We start from the raw sequence: 26,086 nt of genomic DNA on the forward strand, positions 1-26,086 counted from the left end.
CTGCGTCGGGCTCTGTGCTGCCAGCTCAGAGCCCGCAGCCCGCTTCGAATTCTGTGTCTCCCTCTCTCTCTCTGCCCCTCCCCCACTCATGCTCTGTCTCTGTCTCAGAAACAAATAAACATAAAAGAACAAACAAATAAATAAATTAGCAGTGATGGCTGCACCACTTCATGACTACACTAAAACCAAGTTTGTACACTTTTTCAATGAGTTCAAACTGGGAAAAAAATACATAGCAAAGCTTTCTTCCTCAGGCTACAGGCCCATCTTGAAAGTCTGTTCCATGTCACACTTACCCAGGGACCCGGGATAAGAAAGCCTCCACCATCTGAAACACTTAGCAGGCAAAGGGAAATTCAGAAAATCGGACAGCTGATCTTAAGGGCTTCAGATCTTTGGGTACACACTTCACCATACACACTTCACTTTCTTTCACAATTCACAGGCCAAAGCAAGTCACTTAGCTAAGTCTAACTTTAACTTCTATGAGATAGAGACATATACTCCTACCATGCATCCCATAAGTAAGAGAAATGCAAACATTCGATTAATGGCATTATGACTAGAATATTTATCTAAAAAGTACTTAACTGAGCTCAAGACTACAACAGGCCAAAAGAAACCAACGCTAGTACGTCAGGATTCTTGCCCTCAAGGAGCTCACAGGCTGCACAGATGGCATCTTCCTTGGTAACTAAATAGACGTCAAAGTGCTCAACTAAGGACGACAGTAGCAATACAAATAAAATGCTACAGAAGCAAAGAAGAGAAAGTGATTAATTAAGCCTTTTGGGAACAATGGAGTTAAAATTAAAAGCTCAGCAAACCCTAACAGACAAGTAGAACGCCCCTTTCCAGAAAGGGGGGAGATGATCCTCAAACAACACGGGTTTGAATTGCATGGGTCCACTTATTCACGGATTTTTTCCATACGGTACAGTACTGTAAATATATTTTCTCTTATGATTTTCTTGACATTTTTTCTCTAGCTCACTTTATTGTAAGAATACAATATATAACACATATAATATACAAAATATGTGTTAATCAACTGCTTATGTTATCAGTAAGACTTCCAGTCAACAATAGGCTACTAGTGGTTAGTTTGGGGGAAGTGAAAAGTTACATTCAGATTTTCAACTGCATGGGGCACCAGCCCCCCCCCCCCACATTGTTCAAGGGTCATTGTTCATAGTGGCAAAAGAAACCAAATGAGAAAACACATAAGGATGAAGACACACAGCCCATTTAAATTTTAATAGCAAAATAATGTTACACTATCTTGCTGAGTTCATCTTCAGTGTGAAGAGCCTTGAAATCCTAATTGTTAAGGAGTATGGTCTTTGCTCTTTAGGTAAATAGAGAGTCAAAAGGTTAAGAAAATAGCTGATAAGTCTGAAAAATAAAACGGACTAAGGCAAGCTGCATGGCCAAGATACAAATTAGAAATCTTTTTCTATTTTTCAGCCAAGTCCCAATGAGGACCTAAACTAGGGACATGGCATGGGATCAATCTGAGACACTTTACACGGGGGAAAATTAGCAAGACTTGTGACTCATTTCCTACCTCTATCCTATTACTCATCACATTCTAATATATTAAAATGATCATTACACCTTTCCCCTAAACAGTACTAAAGAATAAACCTGCATCTTAATTATCCCTGCAGCCTTAGCATCTAGCACATTTGCTCACACATGGACACTCAATGTTTGCAGACCTGAATGTTCTCAAACCATTATCTTCCTTCCCTATCTCTCAAGTCCCCTTTAGCAACTGCCAACATCTCTATGGAAACCATATCGATCTCTCAATCCACTCACCCTGCCTCTCTTCCAACTGGTCATGGTTTTAGCCATTCTGTTTCTCTGATCCCTGCAACACATTCTAGATGCTGCTTTCTCCCTTCTCCTTACCAACAAGTCCACAATTTCTTGTCCAAGATTCCTGGGGCTAGAGGTGTGCCATTAATTCAGAACTTTTCAGATTCAGAAGGTATCATGGTATCTACACAATATATTATGTGTAGAGATTGGGAATATGCAGTAGAGATTGGGAATATCAACACACTGATCTTTTGGGAGAAATTCATAACACACGGATATCTCTGAGAAAAAGAATATGTAAATGTTCCCACCAAGTTCCTCACGAGTTTAAATCAAGTTTTACTACATGAGTTTTGACACCAAACTTACAAAAAGAAAAATACACTTTCAAAGCTTTTTTTTGGATTTTAGAATTTCAGATGAGGAACTGTGGACCTGTAGTTCACCTGGTCTACTGCAACCAATTTATATTTATATAATCTTTGGTATTCTACATTGATCTAAGATGCAACTCCTGGTACGTAAGGGCTTCTACAGTTTGGTTCCAATCTGCCTTTTTTCAGCCTGATCTCCTCCCAGTTTCCCTCAAACACCACATCTATCTTCACAGGACCTCTCTTTGCTACCCAAACCTCCCCAGAAACTGCCTTTGCTTATGAAGCTTTCTTAGCCCAAAAATGCTCCCTCCCCAAACATCTACCCATTCTTCATGACGTATCATTTTTAATGCTGCCTCCTCTCTACTCCTCCATTTGGCTGTGACTATCACACTGTTAGTCTGTCATGGCACTTTTCTTACTCTGTTTTGTACCACGGTTTCCTGAATACTTCTGATCAGTTCAACAGTCTACTAGCAAAGATTGTGACTTAATTCTTTCTCTGGGTTTCATCTGTATTCTTTTTCTAATTTCTTAAGATAAATGCTGCTAACATCACTGATGTGTTAACTTCTCACTATGATTATGGATTTGTCTGTTTATCCTTTTAGGGGTTATGTTATTGGGTGCATACACATTTTAGAAATGTTACATACCTTCCTGGAACTGGAACTTTTTATTATAAAAAGTTCTCTTTAAGGGCAACTGGATGGCTCAGTCGGTTAAGTGTCCGACTCTTGATTTCAGCTCAGGTCATGATTGCACGGTTCGTGGGTTCGAGCCCTGCATCGGGCTCTATGCTGGTAGCACAGAGCCTGCTTGGGATTCTCTCTCCCTCTTTCTATCCCTCCCCAACTTGCACACGTGCACTCTCTCTCTCAAAAATAAATAAACCTAAAACAAGTTCTCTTTATATACAATAATACCTCTTGCTCTGAGTCTACTTTTTATGATATCAATGTAGCTATATCATCTTTCTTTCAGGCTTATGTTTGTATGGTATACCTTTTTCCATCATTTATTTTCAATCCTTCTGTCTAAAATTATGCTAAATATGCTGCCTCATATTAGCAGCATTTCATAAGGTTGCAGAATTGCATTCAGTTTGATAATCTGCTTACTTTTTTAAATACGGTAGTCTTAACATTTCACATAATAATTGATACACAGTTTATTTTTAAATGATTTTTTTAATTAAAAAAAATTTTTTTAAGTTCATTTATTTTGAGGGGGAGCGCAAATAGGGCAGGGGCAGAGAGAGGGAGAGAGAAAATCCAAAGCAGGCTCCACCCTGGCAGCACAGGGCCCAACATCGGGCTCAAACTCCCAAACGGTGAGGTCATAACCTGAGCCAAAACCAAGAATCGGATGCTTAACCGACTGAGCCTCCCAGGTGGCCCTTGCTTGATATGCTGAAGTTTAAATTTATTACCTTACTATTTGTTTTCTATGTGTTCCATCTGTTCTCTGTCCTTTTTTTTTTTAATCCTTTCTTGATTTCCTTGATTATTTTTAAGTTATTCCATTCTCTTCCTCTATTACCTGTTAATTATACTTTCTTTTACCATTCTTTTAGTGGTTACCCTAAAATTACAGACTGCATCCTTGTTATCAGTCTAACTTAGTATTTTACCTCTTTCTACACAATGCAAGGGCCTTAGAACATTTTACACCCAGGTACTCCCTTCCACCTTACATGTAATTGTCATGTGTTTTGATTATGTAGATTTTTACACTCTATAAGACATTATCATTATTATTATTCTACACTCACATATTTATCTTCTGTTGTTCTTCATTTCTACCTGATTCTCCAAGTTTTCATCTAGGAACATATTCTTTCTATCTGAACAACACTCTTCATTACTTCTTTAAGGTGAGAGACTACTGATGATGGATTCTCTCAATTCTTGTCCAGAAATGGATTTTACCATTTCTTTTACTTTTATGCTCACCTCCTAACATGACTAGTTATTTCTGATGGAGTGCCAGATACTGTTTATGAAAAATCAGAGAACCATCTGATGCCTCAGATAATGTTATCTTTCTCAGAGACAATTTACTTTTGCTTCTGGTAAGCAACTAGAGGCACTAGCAAATCCACACCACCTTAATGCAGTCAGGAATCAGGCTCCAATTACAAGAGTCGGTAACTTACTATTTTTGCTACTGTTGGGATGTGATCCTTCACGTTTGATGGACTCTAATCTCCCAATTTTTATCACCCTACCCCCACAAGCCCATCAAAACTCTATTAAATCCTCAGCCAATTAGCTTTCTTTTCCAGAATAAACAGGGGCCCCTAGTGGAGAAATGGCTCAGGTGCTAGACTCCCCTCTCTGGGTTTCCTTCTCTCCGATTGTGATCCTATAATTCCTTACACTTTTTATTAGCAACCTTGTCCGTTTTTTACATTGTAATCAGTAAAGCGTTGGTCCAAATTAATCTAGCCTTATCAATCATTTATCTGCTGTTATACCTAACAGACTACCTTATATACTTGAATGGAAGGCACTGGCTACATCAGGTTTCCCACTAGGAACCCCCATAACCAATCAACCAGCTCAGTTTTTTATACTAACCAAAAAATTGACTGTGACTGAGAAAGGCAATAGGGAGTCTAAGGTTTCTGAACAAGAAAGTGTGCCCATCATATTAGTGTTTTCAGAAGATTACTTAACCAAAGAGTATAGAAAAACCAATTGGGAGAATGCTGCAGACATGAGCCAATACTGACATGGAGAAGAACAGCAATTAGACTGAAAGATGACAGAAGCAAGGGAAATGATAGTGTTCTATCAACCTTGACAATCACCTGGAAACAAGGGGTGAAGGACAAAAAGGAGTCAAAGATGAACATGAAAGCTCAAGTCTGAGAGTGAAAATTATTTGGGTGAAGAGGAATTTAGATTTAGACACGAATATGAGGTATCCACAAGAAGAAATCCCAGTTGAAATGGTCAACAGACATTTGGAGAACCTGGTCTGAGCCCTCACCAAAAGTATGGGGACTGCTAAGAGTTTCAACAGAATTTTCCACAACTAACCAGAATATCGTTCACTAAACTAATAAACTTGTTACCTATTTCCATTCACTGGTATATTAAAAAATCAGAATTAGAAATTCACATTTGAGGCTTTGGAGATACAGAAAAAGGAAAATATATTAATAGAGAATTTATTTAAAGAAGAGAGGAGTTAAATGCAAGGGAGCAGAATGGCTTTTAAAAAACCTGAGGCAGAGGGAGTGGGCAGGGGGATGGACTAAATGGATGATGGGTATTAAGGAGGTCATTTGTTGTGATGATCACTGAGTGTTACATGTAAGTGATGAATCACTAAATTCTACTCATGAAACTAGTATTACACTATATATTAACTAACTGGAATATAAATAAAAACTTGGAAGAAAAAAAAAACCTAACGCAAAACACTATCACAGCTCAATCTAGCAGTAGGTAAAAAAGTATAGATATACATGCTGTGTAGTATAATGTAAGCAGAATACTGAGTAGGGTTAGCTATTTAAGTGATTTTTGAAACTTAATAAACTAAATAACAAAAAAGCCTTTTAAAGTTACTTAAGTGGTAGAAAAGTCATTGTTTCCAAAATAAAAGAACTAGAATTTCCTTTTTTTAAGAGTGAGTGTGAGCAGGGGAGAGGGTCCAAGGAGGAGAGAATCTTAAGCAGGTTCCACACTCTGCGTGGAGCCAGACACAGAGCTCAATCCGATGACCCTGGGATCATGACTTGAGCCAAAATCAAGAGTCGATGCTCAACCAACTGAGCCACCCAGGTGCCCCGATTTTTTTTTTAAGAGTCAACACGTTAGAGTATACAGTTACGTAGAAACATTTAGGTTTAACTAATTAAAATCTTTTGGAATCTCTGAAAACAGTAGTCTCTAGTTTTTAAGTCAATAACTGCGCAATATGGAAGATTATTTCATATACCCTTCAGTCTCCCCAACAGGATATGACTTATGATGGAGATAAATAAGTCACTCTGACACATAAACCATACAAACCTGCAGCTATTTTAAGATGTCCTTGAAAGATAAAGGCCCATGCCCTGAAGGTCTAACTCATGGATTTATCAACACCAGCACTACATTTCTGATTATGTGCCAAATGCAACTCATCCCACTTTTGTTTTAGCAAATTTTAACAGTATTTCATTTCTAAAATCAGAGTTGCAAACAAAACGTTCCACCCAAATTAAACTTTTCTGGCTCATGGAGCCTGGCATATAGTCTTGTTCTGTTCCACATGAAAACTTATGCCACGTATTTGTAACAATGAATAAATCAATAAACAGAATCAACTGAACACTGAATACATTTATAACATGCCTAAACATCTAGAGATTAGTGATGGTATGTACCTAATTAGGCTACTCTTTCCATAGGATAGGTCAAATTTAGTTGCTGTGTTGGGAGTGTGCCAGACATGACGGATAAAAAGACAAACACAACAGAGTCTGTGCCATCATAGGAGGACCTCCGAGATGGCCAAACACGGACGCAGAAACAATATAACACAACAACTGCTCTAACAGGGTTGTCATTGCCAAGGTGTTGTAAGTATCCAGAAGGAAAAATTCCAATGGTCTGTTTTGCTTTGAGGGGAGCGCAAGGAGTCCAGAACATTCCACACAGGTGGACACTAACAAGCTTGAGCCTGGGAAAACAACGAAGAAGCATTTGCCAAGCAGGAAGCAGTAGACAAAATACCTTATTACTTTGCTTAATGCAGCCAGATATTTCAGTAAAGCCACTTCATTTCAATGTTGAGAAAATTTACAAGATACCAGCATGTTTAGTCAAGAGGCACACAACTACTGAGTGGCAGAGTTGAGACCAAAACGCAGGTCCTCATGTTTTTACCCACTCCACCAGGCTATTTAATAATGGTTAGACTTTAGAATCTTACAAAAGATATCATTCTGAAGTAAAATATTTTTATAGGCCATATTGCTGAACTCTTAAGTAGAACATGTACTGATTCTAAAAATCAACTACATTCCCTTGGTTTTATATATTACCTTTACATTTATCAATGTGGTTTCCAAAATACTAACATCAAAAAAGATACTACTCTTATGTTTTCGTTTTTAATAAAAATTACCTCATTACCTAAAGTGAAAATTTAGTCTTCTAATATGCTGTATTAGTAAGGAAGGGTGGGGGAAAACAGGCACTCCGATCTATACGTAACTGGTTAGACTGTACGTTGGTACGACTTTGGTGAACTGCAATACGGACGGACGTAGTAAACACTGCAGCACTGTTAGTAACACCCAAAGACTGGAAGCAATCTAAATATTCATCAATCAAAAATCAGTTAAATAAATGAAGGTCCATCAATAAAGTAAGGTTAATGGACAATCAGACATTCATGATAAAGAATGAGGGAGCTCTAGGCACACTGACAGGGACCATTCTCCAAAACCTCAGAAACTTAGTCTCTAAACCTTAGTGACTCCAGAGTACTGACTGGTACCCCAGGCAGCACAGCCTGGGCAAGTAACAGGTTACCTTCATATTATTGATAATTGGTCAAGCAAACACACGGCAAAGATGTAACCAAGTGACCTTCCAAAACTACCAATTTGATTGAGCTTGATAATACAATACTATTGTGCCCTCTAACTTTAAAAACATAACACTGTAACTGTAAGAATGAAAAAACGTCTTACAGTGCTTAATAAGACTGAATACAAGAAAAATCTACTCAAGCAGAAGCTCCAATTTAACAAATGAATTTAGCAAATCAGAGTTCTATTGGTCAAATTAATGATCTACATGTGAAGTCAGGGCCCAAGTGTAATACACATAATAACATTTTCAACCCACATTTCATAGATATAAATAGGACAAGTAGCATATCTTGCCCTGATAATTGAACTGAAATGGTTTGCTTTTTTTTCTTTTAGAAGATTAATTAGTATTATTTCAATAACAGCAAAACAGTGTTAATAAAATCATCCTTTTTGAGGATACTGAGTTCTTTGCTGTTCTAATAAAAGCTCTGGTACTCCTGAACCCCAAAACCACCTAATGCTTGATGTTAAAAAACATGATTACATTCAGATTTCTACTAGAAAAAGGTTATTCAACAAGCAGTAAATTATTTATTAGTAAACATTTGATATACATTGCATTCAATAGGCATGTAATGCCTAGTATGTATCAGATACTAGACTAGGTACTGACAACACAATAAAAACATCTAGGATATATCAGATACTGGGCTAGGTGCTAAAGACACAATAACAAAGAAAGCAGACATGTTCCTCTGCCTTCCCAGAAAATAATATTGGGGGCAGGTGGAGGGAAAGGCACAGCTAAACAAGAAGTTATAATACGCAGAATGAACTACAATAATATACTAGGTGTTGCAAAGGCACAGGTGAGGGGCCCAGACTTGGGGGAACAAAGTATCAGAGAATGTTTCCCAAATCAAATGATGTCCAAGCTGCAGCCAAAGTAAGATCACGCCAGCCAAAAAAATAAGAGGGCAGAGAAAAAGGAAGAATTTTCCAGGCCATCGAGTTAACACGGCAAAAGCCAAGAAGCGTACATAAACTGTTCAAGGAACTGAAGTAAGTTCAATACACAGGAGCAGAGACATAACATATCAGGCTACAGAAATAAGCAGAATCAAATAATGAAAGGTTTCCTAAGTCATATGAAAAAGTTTGAACTTTATGCTTTAGAAACAGTCACTCTGAAATGAAGAAAAAAGCAAGAGATGTGAAGACTAGAGATGTGAAGACAGAGTAACCAGCTTAGATGAGTGTTTCAGTGCCTGGGTTGGTAGTGGCTAGTAAAGAGAAGTGGACAGGAGCCAAGAGAGAAATAGGAAGCAAACAAGATCTGGTAGTAAACTGGATGTGAGAAGTAAGGGCAAGCGTAGAATCAAGAATTTGTAAGCAAGTAACTCAAAGCTATCATGCACAGATCCTGGGTTTCATCCACAACTTATAATGCTTAGGTACCAAACTTTTTTGTTAGGGGCACCTGGGTGGCTCAGTCGGTTAAGTGTCCTACTCTGGGTTTCAGTTCAGGTCATGATCTCAGTTTGAGTTCGAGCCCCATGCTGGGCTCCATGCTGATGGTGTGGAGCCTGCTTGGGAGTCTCTCTCTCCCTCTCTCTCTCTCTGCCCCTCCCTGGCCTGCTCTCTCTCAAAATAAATAAAACTTAAAAAAAATTTTTTTTAATATATAAATTTGTTTGTTAAATGAGTAAATATTTCATATTTGGTGGCAAAAAGATTAAGAGAACAATTTACACTCTAACAACAGGAAAACTATGTATTTGGCCATGATAAACATAGCTCTGGCTACAATCAAAAAATAAATAAATAAAAGCTACTTAGGGCAACTGTTTGCAGTAAACAAGACCAAGATACCTCAGACCAGAAGGCAAGTGAGGAACAATATCCAAGGCCAAAGCATGCTAGAAACTGTGGATATTCCAGAATTGCTGGAGCACTTCCTAAGTGTGGTATGGATCCTGGACATCTATTGCTGAATGACTTTTCTATACATGTCACTTCTGCACCAGAACTAAAATATGATCTGGCCCTGGCATAAAGATAGTCCCTGACCTTCAAGCACTGGAAGCTTTACTAAGGCAGGGAGGGACAGGGATCAGAGGCCAAGTGCTTCCTTCAACAGAATACTTTCTACAACCTGCCCTACCCAAATTTTACAGCTGGGATGATGTTCATCCACAGAGGGTTTATCAACAAAATGTGACTTCACTTGTTTATATTAGCAAATATTAGAAACTAGCAGGCCATCACCAATCCTCAAAGATAATATCAAAAAAGTTACAGTTAAAAAATTAAAATATACCTACATTTATGTTATAAAAGTCATCAAATACTAAGATTAGCAGAAACAATCAAGTTTTAAATAAAAGCAACACTGACATAATAAATGGAATCTGTTAAAGTCTGAAGTATATTCAATCTAAAAAGTTCCACAATTTATATCTAATTTTCTAACGAATTACTCTAAAGGTTAGGTAATTTGGTCAATACTCATCTAGGAAATATTTATAAATTTATACCTTAATCAAATTAACAAGCCTCCAAATATATATCATAGAGACTACTTTCAACCAGTCCAAAAATCCCAAGGAAGCAAAAATCAGTACGATCAGTTCTTTACCTGCAGCTCCTTCGAGACTCTCTCTAGGTGATTAGTTATCTTTTTAATCAGATCACTGTACATCTGTTCTGAATGCTGCTGGCAGACACATTTATACACACAACTGTGGGGGAAAACCAAAACAGAAAAACCAAGTTAACCACAAAGAACTTCATTCAACCTAAGATGAATGCATACTTTGGATATACGGACACTGGTCAAATAATCGATTCAGACCTAAAAAACTGACCAATCACAACTTTTAAATAGAAGTTTACCTTGCCCCAATCAGTGCTCAGATGAAAGAGATACTACCACCAGCTGCAAATCTTTCAGAGTAAAGCATTACACATTTTGCCAGTAGTAGATAATCTAGTATCAGGTGATAATCTGAGAATCTGACTATAACTACTTACAAACTAGCTTCTCACTCACTCTCTCGTTTCAATGAGTATCAAAATAAGGGAGAGAGAGTGATAATTAGCACCAAGTTTCTAACTCACAAAAGGTTTGCAATGTAATCTCTTTGTGCATCACTTGTGTCGAACAACACAACTGTCGCTTCCTCCTCTGTGACAGGGCTGATCTCGTGTCCTACCCCAGGTCCTCACTAATTTGCTGTTTCCATTTACCAGGACCCGGGGAACAAAATAACCAAAGACAGAATTGTGTGTCAATAAACATCAACAGATCGAGCAAGGGTCTCCCTGTGAAACAAAAAATACATTATTTTTGCACCAGATACTGGTCATTCGTGTCTTTTTCACTGACCTCCAAAGTTTCTTCATTATGTATAGTGGGGGTAGCAGGCTGAGGTGGGAAGAAGTTTAATCGAGTTGAGGTTAACTCTACCTTGATTCAAAAGCCATTCTGAAGCAGAAAGTATAAAATCAAACCTCCAACCACCAAGTGTGGAATATACAAATCACCTATAGAGCCTCACCATACATGTATTATATGCATACCTACTGCCGTAATTCAAGGTGTCATGAATCTCAACATACCCTCTCAAACCCAGGCAAATGAAATCTTGACTTACCTGTATATCTGTTCATAGGATATGGGGATATAGTCACCAGGACTCTGGGTTAAAAGCTGATCTATGGCACCATCCAATTTTGGCCAGTAAGTGCTCTTATAATCTTCAATAGTTATAACATTCATTACTAAAAGTAAAAAGTAAAATAAATATTACTACATACCACATGTAAACACAAATCAAAGCAATTTTGTGCTCGCAAATTCCTTTCACTTATTCTAATTTCTTTGACATTCAATCACCTAAATACAACTCAATTATTATCCCATTTCAAAAACAAGGAAACAGCAACTTTGCCAGGGATTTTAAAGAAGCCATTAATTACGATTTAAAAAGGAATGACCATGAATCCATCTTTAAAAATAAAAACAAAACAAGCAAGTATCTTTGGTTTCATTTTCCAGTTTTCGTATCTGTTATCAGTGGAGCATTTTCAAACACACGTCACCCTCAAATACATGTTGCCAGTGATGTGACAAGGCAGCCTATCCATGAACCACAACAAAGTTCTGGAAAATTATGAACCTCAACGATCAATCTTCAGTGACACCCCCGAGAAAATTCACGTAACATAGGACTATCCCCATATTATAAGTCCAAATGCTACACTGACAAAAGAGGTTGCTAGAAACTCGCAGGCATTTTTGCACCACCAGCACTTCCTGGACATTACTAAGGCGCGGACTCAGACTCTACCAACTTACACTTGATAAGCCCAACAGAAAAACATCAACGAACTGGAGACTTACATTGAGGCTGACCTCATTCCTACTGTCTGGCTCTCCTTCCTTCACTAAAGGTTTCATAAAGTTTTTACAACAGCTGGTCCTAACAACTTTGAAATCCAGGGTGACAGGGGATTCACACCAATGAAACGCCAACATTAAAAAGAGCTACTCTGCCCCCGCCCGCTGGAAAAAGGAGCTATCCAAAGAACCTAAAATACCCTGAGTCTTATAGAACCACCGCCATCTCAAGAGGCAGAAGGTAACAACTACTACATCAAGTATTTTACTACTCATTTTACCAGCAAGTGGGAAGCAAAGAGTTGACTTCCCTAAGAGTACATGGCTAATTACTGTCAGAAGTACCAGATAAAGAAAGCCTTTACCTACTGATTTCCAAATTCAGCTTCAAGAGGTCTCTCATATGTATGTACCACCTGTCATTGTTGCTCAGTATTTTCTTTAAATGAATTCACTTTTTCTTGCTTAAATTTAATTCTTTTTAAAAAATGTTCATTTATTTATCTTTAGAGAGAGAGAGAGAGAGAGAGAGCAAGTGTGCATGCACATGTGTGAGCAGGGGAGGAGCAGAGAGGCAGAGAGAGAATCCCAAGCAGGCCCCATGCTCAGAGTGGAGCCCAATGTAGGGCTCAATCCCACGACCTTGAGATCATGACCTGAGCTGAAATCAAGAGTCAGATGCACAACTGACTGAGCCACTCAGGCACCCCTCTTGCTTATATTTATTCTAAAGAACACATTCGTATGACATGGAATAATCTTAAATGCATTTTGCCAGTTGAGACTCAGACCAAAATGGCTATTATAAGATTCTCATTTATATAAGATGCCAGTGAAGTCAAACGATAAAAAGCAAAACAGACTAGTGGTTGCCAGGGGCCAGAGGGTGGGGAGGACTGTCTACAAAGGGTAACATGGGAGAACAAACTGTTTTGTGTAGAATCGTCTGGGTGGATACGCCACTCCAGGCAGTTGTCAAAACCAACAGAAATTTATACAATAAGTAAATTTACCGTGTGAAAATGTAAAAAAACAAACCAAAAATCAAGCAGGATGGGGTAGTAAAGATGGAATGAAAATCTTGACCAATGAATTCCTGCACTGAAGGGAATGAAGAAAGAAAAGTTTTGGCTACATCAAAGGCTAAAACCAAAAGGAACTGTATATGCACGCACACACAGACACACAGACACACACAAAAGGATGGACAAAGCCAGATCACAGAGGGCCTTAGAGGACATTTTAAAGACTGGCTTTTACTCTAAGTAAGATGGGGACATCTGGAGAGTTTTGGATGGAGAAGTGATGTGTTCTGACTTGGGTTTTCTATGGGTCATCCAGCTGCTATGTTGGGAGTAAGCAAAGTGAGGAGGCTGTGAGATGATGGAGGTTGAACCAGGTGGTAGCAGTGAGGGTGAGAGAGGTCGGACTTTGTACATATTTTACAGATTGAGCCAACCAGATTTGCTGACAGTCTAGATGTGAGATATGACAGAAGGGTCCAGAATGACTCCAAAGTTTCTGGCCTGAGCACCAAAGGATGGGGTTGCTGTGTACTGAGATGAGAATGGATGTAAGAGAAGCTCAGCATATCTGAGAATACAGCAGAAATTTTTGGTGCCCCACCCGTTTACTCTGTCCACAAACACAAAGGCCACTGTCAGAGATGAACCGAAAGCGATTTTCTCTTCTATGTGGTTCTAGTTTACTGAATCTCCTATATCACCTAAACCAGATCACATACCCACTCTACACCAAAAGGTGAGGCTTAACAAAGGTAAGTGACATGCTCAGAAAGAAAACTTCAAGTACAGAAGCCAAGAATTGACATAATCATCCCATGGCACCCCAACTGCTGAGTTCGATGATCTCCACCTCTGCTCGCAACTGGAAAGCACTCCTACTTCTCAACCACAGGCTTTACACTTCAGCAAATCACCAAGTCAAGGATACAAAGGAGAAAAAAAAATCTAAAATGTAAAATCCTGTGGCTGTAAGTACAGAATGGAGTCCCACTACAGAAGCAGTAATTGCTGATGCCTCTCAGGTATCTTTCATGTGGCTTTTTTTTGTTGTTGTTGTTCTGCTTTTAAGTATCTTTGAAAAGAGACTTTAAAACCAAAATGAAAAAGGCATGATCACAGAAGAAAATCTTAAAGCCTATTTCCACATCAAAAAAAGCCATATCTATTTCCACTTTATATTTCCATCTATAAATATAATATACGTCTATTTCTACATATATTTTGCTTGGAAAATAAATAAATAAGTAGCCAATTTGGCTGACCTTTATTAAATGCTGGCTATTACAGACTATCTGTATTTCTTCCCCCAAAATTCATATGGTGAAATCCTAACCTCCAATGTGATGGTACTGGGAAGGGCCTCTGGGAGGTAATTAGGTCATGGGAGTGAGGCCCTCACAAATGGAATTAGCACCCCAGAGACATTCCTCACTCCTTATGCAACAGAAGTCGCCAGCAAGAAGACAGTCTACAGGAACCAGGAAGCGGGCCCTTGCCAGACTGAATTCGCCAGTGCCTTCATCTTGGACTTCCCAGCCTTCAGAACCATGAGAAATAAGTTTCTGTGATTTATAAGCCATGCAGTCTCTGATACTGTTGTCACAGCTGAATGGATTAAGACACTAGCTAACATCACTTTCTTCTAGGAAACCAGCTGATCTTCACCATGGTAGCAAAAGAACAGAATACAGACAAGCATCAAGAGAACCAGAGGTAGAATGAAGAATGAGCACATGTTGGTGTAAACTCTTAGCCAAAGATTAGGAAGGTTTTTCATGCCAATCTGCAATCAACACTTAAAATGACAATCCAAGAAACTTCAAGGTATCTATTATTTCCTTGCTAATCTCAACCTAATCCCTGATTTAAAAAAATATATACACATACATACAAAGCATGTGTTTGTATGTGTGCAGTATGTAGCCTTGAATTTTAAAACTAGATCCTTTTGTTAGAGAAACGTAGTCAATCACTCTCAACTTTGTCCACAAAGAAGTTCAGACTGACCGAAAGAAATATAAAGCATGGACACTGAACAAAAATTACCATTAAATTTCTAAATTTTATCTAGGTTGTGTTTTCCAGCTTGAAAATAATGCACTACTTTTTAAGCAGTTTAAAGGTATTAAAACTCAAAACCCAACAAGGCCCAGGTAATATAAATGAGTAAAGCAGGCCTAGTATAAAAATCAGAACAATGAGCATTTCAATGAACTGAAGAATGCAGTGCTCTCTAGAGACAGTCCAGTTCAAAAAATGTAAAATCCCTAGTGTTAGCCTCAAAACATCATGCCACAAGACTTAAACCTAGAAACACGTATTTATTAGATAGCAAGTTCATGCAGTCTAAGTCCTACTGAGAAAGTTGCTTAGTTGATCTTTACTAAAATAAAGTGAAATAAAGTCTAAAACACATGGAATAGTTGAAATCTAAGGTTCGGGAATATTAGCAGGTTATTAATAAATAAGAAACTATTAGAGATATATAATTCACACCAGGCAGGAATACATATGTTCAATTTCTCATACTTATTTATCCAAGTAATTCATCAAAACTTGACATATTACATACTGTCCATCTCCCTCAAACTAGACACTCGCCCCCTGGAGGAGGAATTTACTACTACAGCCCCAACTCCCGCCAAAGAGTGCCTAGCACATAACAAGTACTAACATGTGAATTAATTTACCGAAAACCAAAATAAATGCTTACTATAAAAACAGTTGATGGCATACCACTTAGTGGTTGTTCTGGAATTAAAGTTTAAAGCATATTTTATTTCACACAGACTGAAGCAAACCAGGTTAAGTTCTACTATTCCTTTTGAATTTGTTTGTTATTTGTTTGCAAGGAAGGGGAAGATATATTCAGAAATTATATCAGGCATTATTAATTTATACTTGGTCTACTGCAAGACCTTTCATTACCTTATATTAGTGGTTCTCCAAGTGTGATACTCAGAACAGTGTCAGTATCATCTAAACTTGTTGTAAATGCCAACTGCCAGGCCCTAGCCCAAAACTACTGAATCAGAAACTTGGAGAGGAGCGGGGAGTGATTCACAATACAGGGATCTGTTTACCAAGCACCCCAGGTGATTCTTACACCTGCTCAAGTCTGAATGAGACCCACAGCCTAATGCTACTCCAGCAGCTCAGGACAGCCAGGGTCACAGGTGTATTCTGAACAACTTGTAGAGTCAAATAAAGGTGTAAATGTATCAAAGAAGAATGGTGAAACAACAGCTAGGAGCTGTTTTCATATCAAAAATTCCTTAACTTTATATATTCCTCTATGTCTCTTTTCTTCCCACCAAGAACACTGCTTTCATTCAGAATTGACTCCTGAAGAATACAGCAAAGGTAGGGCAGGGCACCCGGAGGACTCAGTGGGTTAAGCATCAGACTTCGGCTCAGGTCACCATCTCACAGTTCGTGAGTTCAAGCCCCGTGACGGGCTCTGTGCTGACAGCTCAGAGCCTGCAGCCTGTTTCGGATTCTGTGTCTCCCTTTCTCTCTGCCTCTGTCCCAACCCCCTCCCTGCACCCCCCCCCGCCCCCGCCCCCACCCAATGCTCTGTCTCTGTCTCACCCTCAAAAATAAACAAACTTAAAAAAAAAATACAACAAAGGCAATTACAAATTAAATGATTAAGCCAAATTTAATAGGCCAAATTATGTCTCAAATGCAATGACTTCTTAACTATAATTAATGACAACTAGATAAGGTGACAGAATGGACTAGGGCAAAAAGCTCTGGGTTTTCTATTTAACTCTGGCTAGTGTATGTGATCTTGGGAAAAAAAGTATGACTTCTTATTGCCATAGTCTGCCTGCCCATCCATCATCAGTAACAATCCAGTAAACCTGTGTTGTCCAAAACATTACCACCTGGTAGAATGCTCTACTCTCTCCAGCACAACGGGATGACTGAACACTTTCAAGTAATGGACAGAGAGAAGCTGAAGGCCAAGAACAAAGCCTGGGGATTGGGGGAAAGTCCGTGGGAATGAAGAAAAGGAATAGAATAAAACAGGAGACTCTGAAGCAGAACAAAGTAATGTATTCTAATAAATAAATGGGGTGTTAACTAAAAAAAAGAAATTTCCAATTATTTCTCTCAAAAGGAAAATAACTTGATACTGACAAAAGAGATCGTTAATACTTAGCTGTTCATAAGAGAACTAGCTGGTTTAAAAAAAAAAATAGTAACAGGGGTTACCAAATACTTTAAATATCCTTTCCCTTAGGAGAAAAAAACCCCTACAAGTTAGGTATATTCTGATTTGCCAATAGAGGAGGGCAGCTAATGTTAAGTCCTAATGAAGCAACTGTTAAGTCCTAATGAAGCAACTGTTTCTTAAGTAGGCAAAAACCTGGGGTACCTGGGTGGCTCAGTAGGGTGAGTGTCCAACTGTGGCTCAGGTCATGATCTCACAGTTCATGGGTTCAAGTCCTGCATCAGGCTTTGCCCTGACATGGAATCTGCTTCGGATTCTCTGTCTCCCTCTCTCTCTGCCCCTCACATGCGTTCTCTCTCTCTCTCTCTCTCTCTCTCTCTCTCTCTCTCTCTCAAAAATAAATAAATAAGCATTTAAAAAAAAAGCAGGCAAAAACCTTTTAAAAGTTCCATGCTTCAGGTATTTGTTTAGGAAGTTTCTAAGACTTAGAGTTTGTGGTTTCATTCAATTAAATACTATGGACAATATAAAATATCTCCTGTGATCATTAAGAAATCATTCCATGTAAAAATGAAGTTACATTCACATAAACAATTAAATTAACACTACTATCTTATTTTTATTTCTGTAAGTCCTTATTAATATTGTTTAAAGGTTCTGTGCTTCCCACCCCATCCTATCCTATCCTCCCCAAACAGAATCCACAAAAGACTTTTTACATACTAACTATATGAAACTAAATATATAACCTGCTTTGCCTTAGTTAAAATAACATGTTTCTTTCCTAAAAGCACTGTAAAACTTGTATAGGAAAAACACTTCATTATTGTTTTACTGCTTAAAAATCCACACATTTCTCAATTTGACAAAATGTAATGAAATATCCTTCATCACTACTTGATCAGAAAACCAGCTACAGCAGCCAAACAGCAACAATGAAATCTACATACCTCTAGAAGAATTACTACACATTATTGTACAATTACAACATCACACCTGAGACTGTGACACACATCCTAAAACGAACATGTTATAACAGTATATGTGAAAAGGTCAAGGGCTATCATTATAGCTCTAATTCCAACTAATCCCAAATCTCTTAATATTCATATAGAAAGTATCTGTTCAACTGAATACACAGGTGTAAACCATGCCAAGTGCAAGTCTGCCATAGTTTTAGAAGTCTGCTGATTTCCTCAAAGACTTAAGCCAATCTCTCCGTGACATTAAGACCAGGTAAGTTTAACTTTGAAGTAGTAGCATAAGGCAGTGTGTGCTGAGGTGCAAGCATCAAAAAGTGAGCTAATTTTGCCCTGCAGGACCCTGAGAAGTTCAGGGCTCGAAGACAGGATACAAGGAGTATGGGTTAGAAGCAGAGAATGGGCAGTGGGAAGGAAGATTGGTTGCATGTCTACAGAAGGGTTATTCTGTGCAAAAACTGAAAGATAAAAGCCTGGGACTCTGAGACATAGATACATTAAGGAGGTAAGGGGTACCTGCACAAATGAGTGCACAAAGCACAGGGCTGATTTAAGTAAAAGCCAAAAGTCAACAGAAGAGGGGCATCTGGATGGCTCAGTTGGTTGAGCATCCAACTCTTGATTTCAGCTCAGGTTATAATCCCAAGGTCATGGGATTGAGCCCCGCATCAGGCTCTGTACTGACTGTGGAGCCTGCTTGAGATTCTCCATCTCGCTCTCTCTTTCTCACTTTCTCCCTCTACCCCTCACCCCCACTTGCTCGCTCTAAAATAAAAAATAAATAAAAAGATTAAAAAGTCAACATAAGAAATGCTCAAACATCTAATCCTGCTCCTTTTCGTAAGTTAGGGAATGCCATGGACCAGGAAAAATGTACTTTACTTCCTGTTCCACGTACCCCTCCCCCACCATTCTCCCAGAATGAAGATCCTCCCTCTAGAGAAACTCAACAGTGCCAGAGAAAAGATATTCACATACTAATATTTGGCAGTTCTCCAACAAAATAGCAGCTCTGCATCTAAATAGCCTAAAATGAAGGCCAACACTTATACTTGGTAAGGTCCCTTGTAAACACACAACTACCACAATTAGCCTTTTTCAGTTTTAAGTATGAACAGACTACTACAGATCACCAATATCTGCAGAAAGTTGACATGAGAAATCAAAACAAAAATTGAAAAGATAAATAGAAAGATATGAGAACTTTTTAAAAACTTTAAAAAACCCATATAATTACTATCCTTGGAGATGTAAAATAAAAACTAAAGACTGCCATGAAAAAGAAGCAATCCAAATGATCTTAATGTAAAAATACAGCAACTGTTAAAAAAAAAACCAACTGAAGAAAATATCAAGAAATTCTCCCAAAACATTGAGGAAGAGACTAAATATGGCAAAAGTAGTTAACAGAAGACAAAAACAGGAAATTTAACATATAACTACCAATAATTCCAGAAAAAAAAAGAATAGAAAAAACATAAAGGGAAAAAAATATTGACACATTAAAATAAGAAAACATCCCAGAAATTTTCTCAAGGGGAAAAAAGGTCACATACAAAAGAACAATTATTATTATTTTGTTTTAATGAAATTTATTGTCAAACTGGTTTCCGTACAACACCCAGTGCTCATCCCAACAGGTGCCCTCCTCAATGCCCATCACCCATTTTCCCTACCCCCCCACTCCCCATCAACCCTCAGTTTATTCTCAGCATTTAAGAGTCTCTTATGGTTTGCCTCCTTCCCTCTCTGTAACTTTTTACCCCCCTTCTCCTCCCCCCTGGTCTTCTGTTGAGTTTCTCAGGATCCACATGAGTGAAAACATCTGGTATCTGTCTTTCTCTGCCTGACTTATTTCACTTAGCATAACACTCTCCAGTTCCATCCACATTGCTACAAATGGCCAGATTTCATTCTTTTGCATTGCCAAGGAGTATTCCATTGTATATATAAACCACATCTTCTTTATCCATTCGTCAGTTGATGGACATTTTGGCTCTTTCCATAATTTGGCTATTGTCGAAAGTGCTGCTATAAACATGGGGTACGAGTGCCCCTCTGCATCAGCACTCCTGTATCCCTTGGGTAAATTCCTAGCAGTGCTATTGCTGGGTCATAGAGTAGATCTATTAATTTTTTGAGGAACCTCCACACTGTTTTCCAGAGCGGCTGCACCAGTTTGCATTCCCACCAGTAGTGCAAGAGGGTTCCCATTTCTCCACATCCTCTCTAGCATCTATAGTCTCCTGATTTGTTCATTTTAGCCACTCTGACCAGAGTGAGGTGGTATCTCAGCATGGTTTTGATTTGTATTTCCTTGATGAGGAGTGACATTGAGCATCTTTTCATGTGCCGGTTGGCCATCTGGATGTCTTCTTTAGAAAAGTGTCTATTCATGTCTTCTGCCTATTTCTTCACTGAATTATTTGTTTTTCGGGTGTGGAGTTTGGTTAGTTCAAAAGAACAAGAATTAAAATGGCACCCGAAGTCTCCAGTGTAATACTGAAAGCTTAAAGTCAATGAAGCAACGCTTTAAATTCCAAGGAAAAGTTATTTTCAGTTAATAATTCTATACCCAGTCAAAACATCAATCAAGTGTGAAAGCAGAATTTTTAGACATGGAAAGACAAAACTTTATTATATATACACATTTTCTCAGGAAGGTACTAGAAGATAAGTTCTACACACACACACACACACACACACACACACACACACACACACACCGGAAAACACTATCTGGGAAGCCCCTGAGTAGCAACTGGGCAGTGGCCCTAAAGAATAAATAGAAATAAGATTAACAGTTTCACAAGCAGACAAGAAAATACTGATTAATGGAACATTTTTAAAATACCAGTGACAGATACATGGTGAATCTGATGAAGCCACTGAAGAGTTTTAAAAATAAGTTTGACACATTATGTAAGTGTAAACAAAGCAACTAATAACGAAGATCTATGTGTAGGAAAATGTAATCCGAATGCATTCCTGGCCATAATCATAATGTAAAGATGGCTTATTAATTGATCCAAAAATTGTGGTATTAAAAGAATTGAGGGGGTAAGGTAGGTAGAAGTATAAGAGAACTAAAACCTCATATTAATAACAGGAAGCCAACAGATCATATAAAAGTGAAAAATTAAGCAATAACAACAACTGAAGTATGTAGATAAATACTAGAAGAAACAGCTAAATGAACAAAAAGTTGACTCTGAGTTGGAGGGTTAGGAATGGAAAGTGGAAGAGGAGGGAACCACTGATTTTCATTACATAGGTTTTCATATAGTTTAAGTTTTTAAATGATAAACCTGTATCTTAATAAAAACAAAGTTTTGTGTTGTTTTGTATTAAGGCCAATGAGTTTGGTGAATCTCAAATGCTCAGAAAAACAAACGTACTGGAAAGAAATTTTTGTTTCAGTATTTCAGGATTTCCAATATTCTAAGGCACACGGAATGAGAAAGCTCAGATTTTACCAACTGCGCACTAGACCTTTCTACGTGACTATTCCATAGACCTTAAAAAAGACACACACACACAGAAACACACACACACACCTCTACCTACTATACTCTTCCCACATCTATATCCTCCCTCCTTCACCACCAAATTTTATAGACTCTAGTCCCCAAATATTTCTAAAATCTGAAAAATGATCTCTTCCAATGCTTTATTCATTCACATCATCATTTCTTGTCTATACTACAACAAATTACAACCCCCTAGCTAGTCTCAAGGCCTCATTCTCTCCTTTCTAATCTAAATTAACATGCTAAGACAAATTTTGCCAAGTTGACTCCCTTAATACCCTCTGTGGCTCCTATTCCTACAGGAGAAAATCCTATCTTTAACATGGCAAGCCCCTCACATCTGCACACCCTTCTATCCATTTAGGTTTAATTTGTACCACTCCCTCCTCAAACCCTGTGTTCCAACAATTTCAACTCTGGGTCTTAAGCACAGGCTGCTCCCTCTGCAAAGGAAGTCTCCTTGAGCCCAATCTTGCCTCCTCAACCCACCTGACAAACTTTTATTGGTTTTCATAAAGATTCTCTTTTTCCTCTATGCTACCATGCACTTATATAACTTTACTACAGCATTTACTCATAACGTATCATAATTATCTGTCATCATCTTCCACACTAACCTCTATCTCATCAACAGAGACTAAAGTATTACCCTGGCATACAGAAGACCCTAAATAAATATTTGATGAATAAAATGCCATTCAGATGTCTGGTCAGAACAACTGTAACTACAAAGTATGGACCTATATATAACTCTACCCATAGAGGTTAATAGCCTAATGACTACAAAAGTAGAAAGAAAAAGGGAAAGCCAGTTTCTCCTGCCAAGACATGTTACAAAAGGCTATCAATAATAATTTTTATATGGTATTTAACAGTTTACCATGTGATTACATACAGTCTACAGCTTACAGAGTTACAGTTTAAAGAGGAAGTAAGCACGGCACCTGGGCAGCTCAATCTGTTAAGCGTCCCAACTCTTGGTTTCAGCTCAGGTCATGATCTCACAGTTCATGAGATCGAGCCCCACATTGGGCTCTGTGCTTACAGTGTGGAGCCTGCTTGGGATTCTCTGTCCCTCCCCTGTTTTTGTGTTTGTTCTCCCTCTCTCCCTCCCTCCTCCCTCCCTCTCTCTCTCAAAATAAATAAACATTAAAAAAATAATAAAGAGGAAGTAAGCAGCATTCATTTCCTTTAGGGATTCGGGACTGGGCCTTATATAAACATTACAGTGACTTTCCCTTAAGGTTTCATCAGTGTCACTTTATGCAATACATGTCAAAAATGGCAAGACAAGACTCCCAATGAGATCCTGAAATCCGGCCAATCAATCAGTATCATAGTGCCACTTACTGCGGCACAACTCCACTAAACTAAAAGGTAAGAAAATACCCAGTAACGACCACAGATGCTATAAACAGAGCATATTTTAAGACCTGAATGTATTAACTGATACGCTTGCCAAAGGATCAACCAATCTGGAAACTGGCAGATGCAAAGGGTAGGATTTACTAAAATCAGTTAACACTTTTCATCCAATTCAAAAGTCCATTTTAACACATTTTTAATCATTAATTAAAAAAAAAAAACAGAGTGATTTCACGGAGTTCAATTTAAAATACCGTGAAACTTTTGTTTACCTGAAGAGAAACATTTGGTGCACTAGGTTAATCACTTTCCTGAGACCACTGCACAGTATTGTCAGTCAAGGCAAGATCCCCCCCACTGTCCCTGTCTTTATCCGTCTTTATCCCCTCACTGCCTTTTACCCTCAAACCCCAGTCCCACCTGCCTCCATCCCCAATACTTTGCAACAGGGAACCATTCATTCCACTCTATTTAATATATTTGCAATATGAGCAGATGTGACGTGCTACATCTGAGCAAAAGCTTTAAAAGCCATTTAGTGCTTCTGTCCACTTTCCTCTGTTTGCCTCTGCCAAGAGTGACAGGACCCAGAAAAGAGCTGCTCTCGCAAATGAGAGGACACGTGAAAAGCCACAGCCAACTGCCAGCCACAAATATAACATGAGCAAGAATAAACCTGCGCTGTTCCATAAGCTCCTGAGATGTGGGGAGTTATTATCACAGAAAGCTAACCAATGTAGAATGTAAAGCTGAACTAAATAATTACACTTCCCAAATCGGATTCCACCAATGAGACACATCCGAGTGAAATCTGGAAGGCCAAAGTGAGACAAAGGATGTATTATTGCTGCCGGCGATTCTGGCAAGTCAAGGGACGTTAGAATTTGTGGCATCCCAACTCCAAGTTCCAGGGTCTGGTGACCAGCTTCAGGGATGAGGGAGGCAGGTGTGATGACGTAAGCATAGTGGTGTCGCAGCACCAGCAGGGGCCTGCCCTCAGCTCGAGTGGAGCAGCCTCACTGGCTTCTATACCTCCAGCCTCTTCAACAATTTTTCAAGGACCTAATTCCAGTATTAAATCTCTTCTTGCTTTGGATACCTAGTGATTGCTTGCACTGAACTATAAATGATAAAGTATTTGGTACTGGAGTAGTTAAGGACACACTCTCATAAGCCAGGAAGCTGGCTCTGGTTTTCCCATCTAGTTGGATTTTTTTTGTTTTTAAGTTTATTTCTTTTGAGAGAGAGAGAGAGAGAGAGAGAGAGAGAGAGAGAGAGAGAACGTGAGCTGGGGAGCGGCAGAGACAGAAGGAGAGAAAGAGAATCCCAAGCAGGCTCTGCGCTGGCAACACAGAGTTTGACATGGGGCTCGGACTCATGGGCCACGAGATCATGACCTGAGATAAAACCAAGTCAGACACGCAACCAACTGAGCCACCCAGGCACCCCTGCGATCTAGGTGGATTTAGACAAGGATGAAAGCGCCAACATCAGATAACATAATACAACAGGACCTGTCAGGCATCAGTAAAGAGTTAAATTATCACCTCTGGATACCCAGAATAAAGTTCTTGAGGAAACGACATGGCAGACTGTTCTGGCAGTTATGATGGAAATGAGAAACACAGACTGTGGAGTAAACTGATTCTGGTAACAGGTGAAAACTTTAAGAAAATTATGAGCTCAACGAACAAAGACCAAAGAGCATCCGTGACTGTCATAAAAGAATCTCTTAATTCTTACAGGCACAGGGTTGACATAGCTAAAAAATCAGAAATAGAATGATCCTGCAAGTTACACACAGTAACCATACAAAAATAATTTAAAGCTTAGATAAATCTCTTAAGTGAAAGGGTACTGACTGTGAAACAGTACGACCTTGAGACTTGAAATGGAACCAGTCTGGTGGACTCTGATCAATCTGGGAACTCTGACCTCACAAAAGTCACTGAGCCTTCCCTGCCTAAGAAGTACCCGTCCTCCACAATATGAGGCTAGTCTTTACCTAACTAAAGACTCTGTCATGACATTACCTGAAACCTACAAGGGAATGCAGATCTCCACATGCCTTACCTACAAGCTGTCCCTAAACCTCCAACTAAATCAGATTCTCCAGGGGAACAAGTACTAAATATAAACCAATGGGAGTCAGCTTACATTCCAAAAAACACTACAGACTCTTGGAAGGCTCTAAGATGTCCAAAGACATTAATATCTTATGTTGGAGGGGTGCCTGGGTGGCTCAGTCAGTTAAGCATCCAACTTCAGCTCAGGTCATGATCTCGTGGTTCGTAAGTTCGAGCCCTACGTTGGGCTCTGTGCTGACACCTCGAAGTCTGGAGCCTGCTTCAGATTCTGTGTCTCCCTCTCCCTGTACCCCTTGCCCGCTCACACTCTGTCTCTCTCTCAAAAACAAACATTGGGGCACCTGGGTGGCTCAGTCGGTTAAGTCTCCAACTTCAGCTCAGGTCATGACCTCACGGTTTGTGGGTTCAAGCCACAAGTTGGGCTCTGTGTTGACAGCTCAGAGCCTGGAACCTACTTCAGATTCTGTTTCCCTTTCTCTCTGCTCCTCCCCGACTCATGCTCTCTCTCAAAAATAAAATAAACATTAAAAAAAATTTTTAAATAAATATTTAAAAATTAAAAAAAAGAAAATACATTATGTTAACAAAAACCTAGAGAATACACATGGGATCAGAGTCTACGGGTACTGAGTAGAAGGAAACATAACTTTAGATAACACTTAAGTTATCAAAAGGAATATACTCACTAAAGATTATTTATTGCACTACCTCAAGCAACTAGATATGGTTATTACAGTTTGCTCCATTAACTGGCTGAAACCTGGACTCAAT

The 26,086-nt window shown here is 38.8% G+C and overlaps 1 protein-coding gene across 1 annotated transcript in view; it reads right to left on the reverse strand.

Annotated features, from left to right (window-relative positions):
* CACUL1 (CDK2 associated cullin domain 1) overlaps positions 1 to 26,086 on the reverse strand; it is a 75,449-nt gene that overhangs the window by 38,041 nt on the left and 11,322 nt on the right. The window contains exons 2-3 of the mRNA XM_040486593.1: positions 11,403 to 11,529; positions 10,385 to 10,487 (exon numbers count right to left, since the gene is read on the reverse strand). Coding sequence (XP_040342527.1) covers positions 10,385 to 10,487; positions 11,403 to 11,529 — 230 coding nt within the window. The remainder of the gene's footprint in view (positions 1 to 10,384; positions 10,488 to 11,402; positions 11,530 to 26,086) is intronic.

Source organism: Herpailurus yagouaroundi, unplaced genomic scaffold (genome assembly GCF_014898765.1).
Source record: "Herpailurus yagouaroundi ecotype Mexico unplaced genomic scaffold, PumYag 163, whole genome shotgun sequence".
NCBI lineage: Eukaryota > Metazoa > Chordata > Mammalia > Carnivora > Felidae > Herpailurus > Herpailurus yagouaroundi.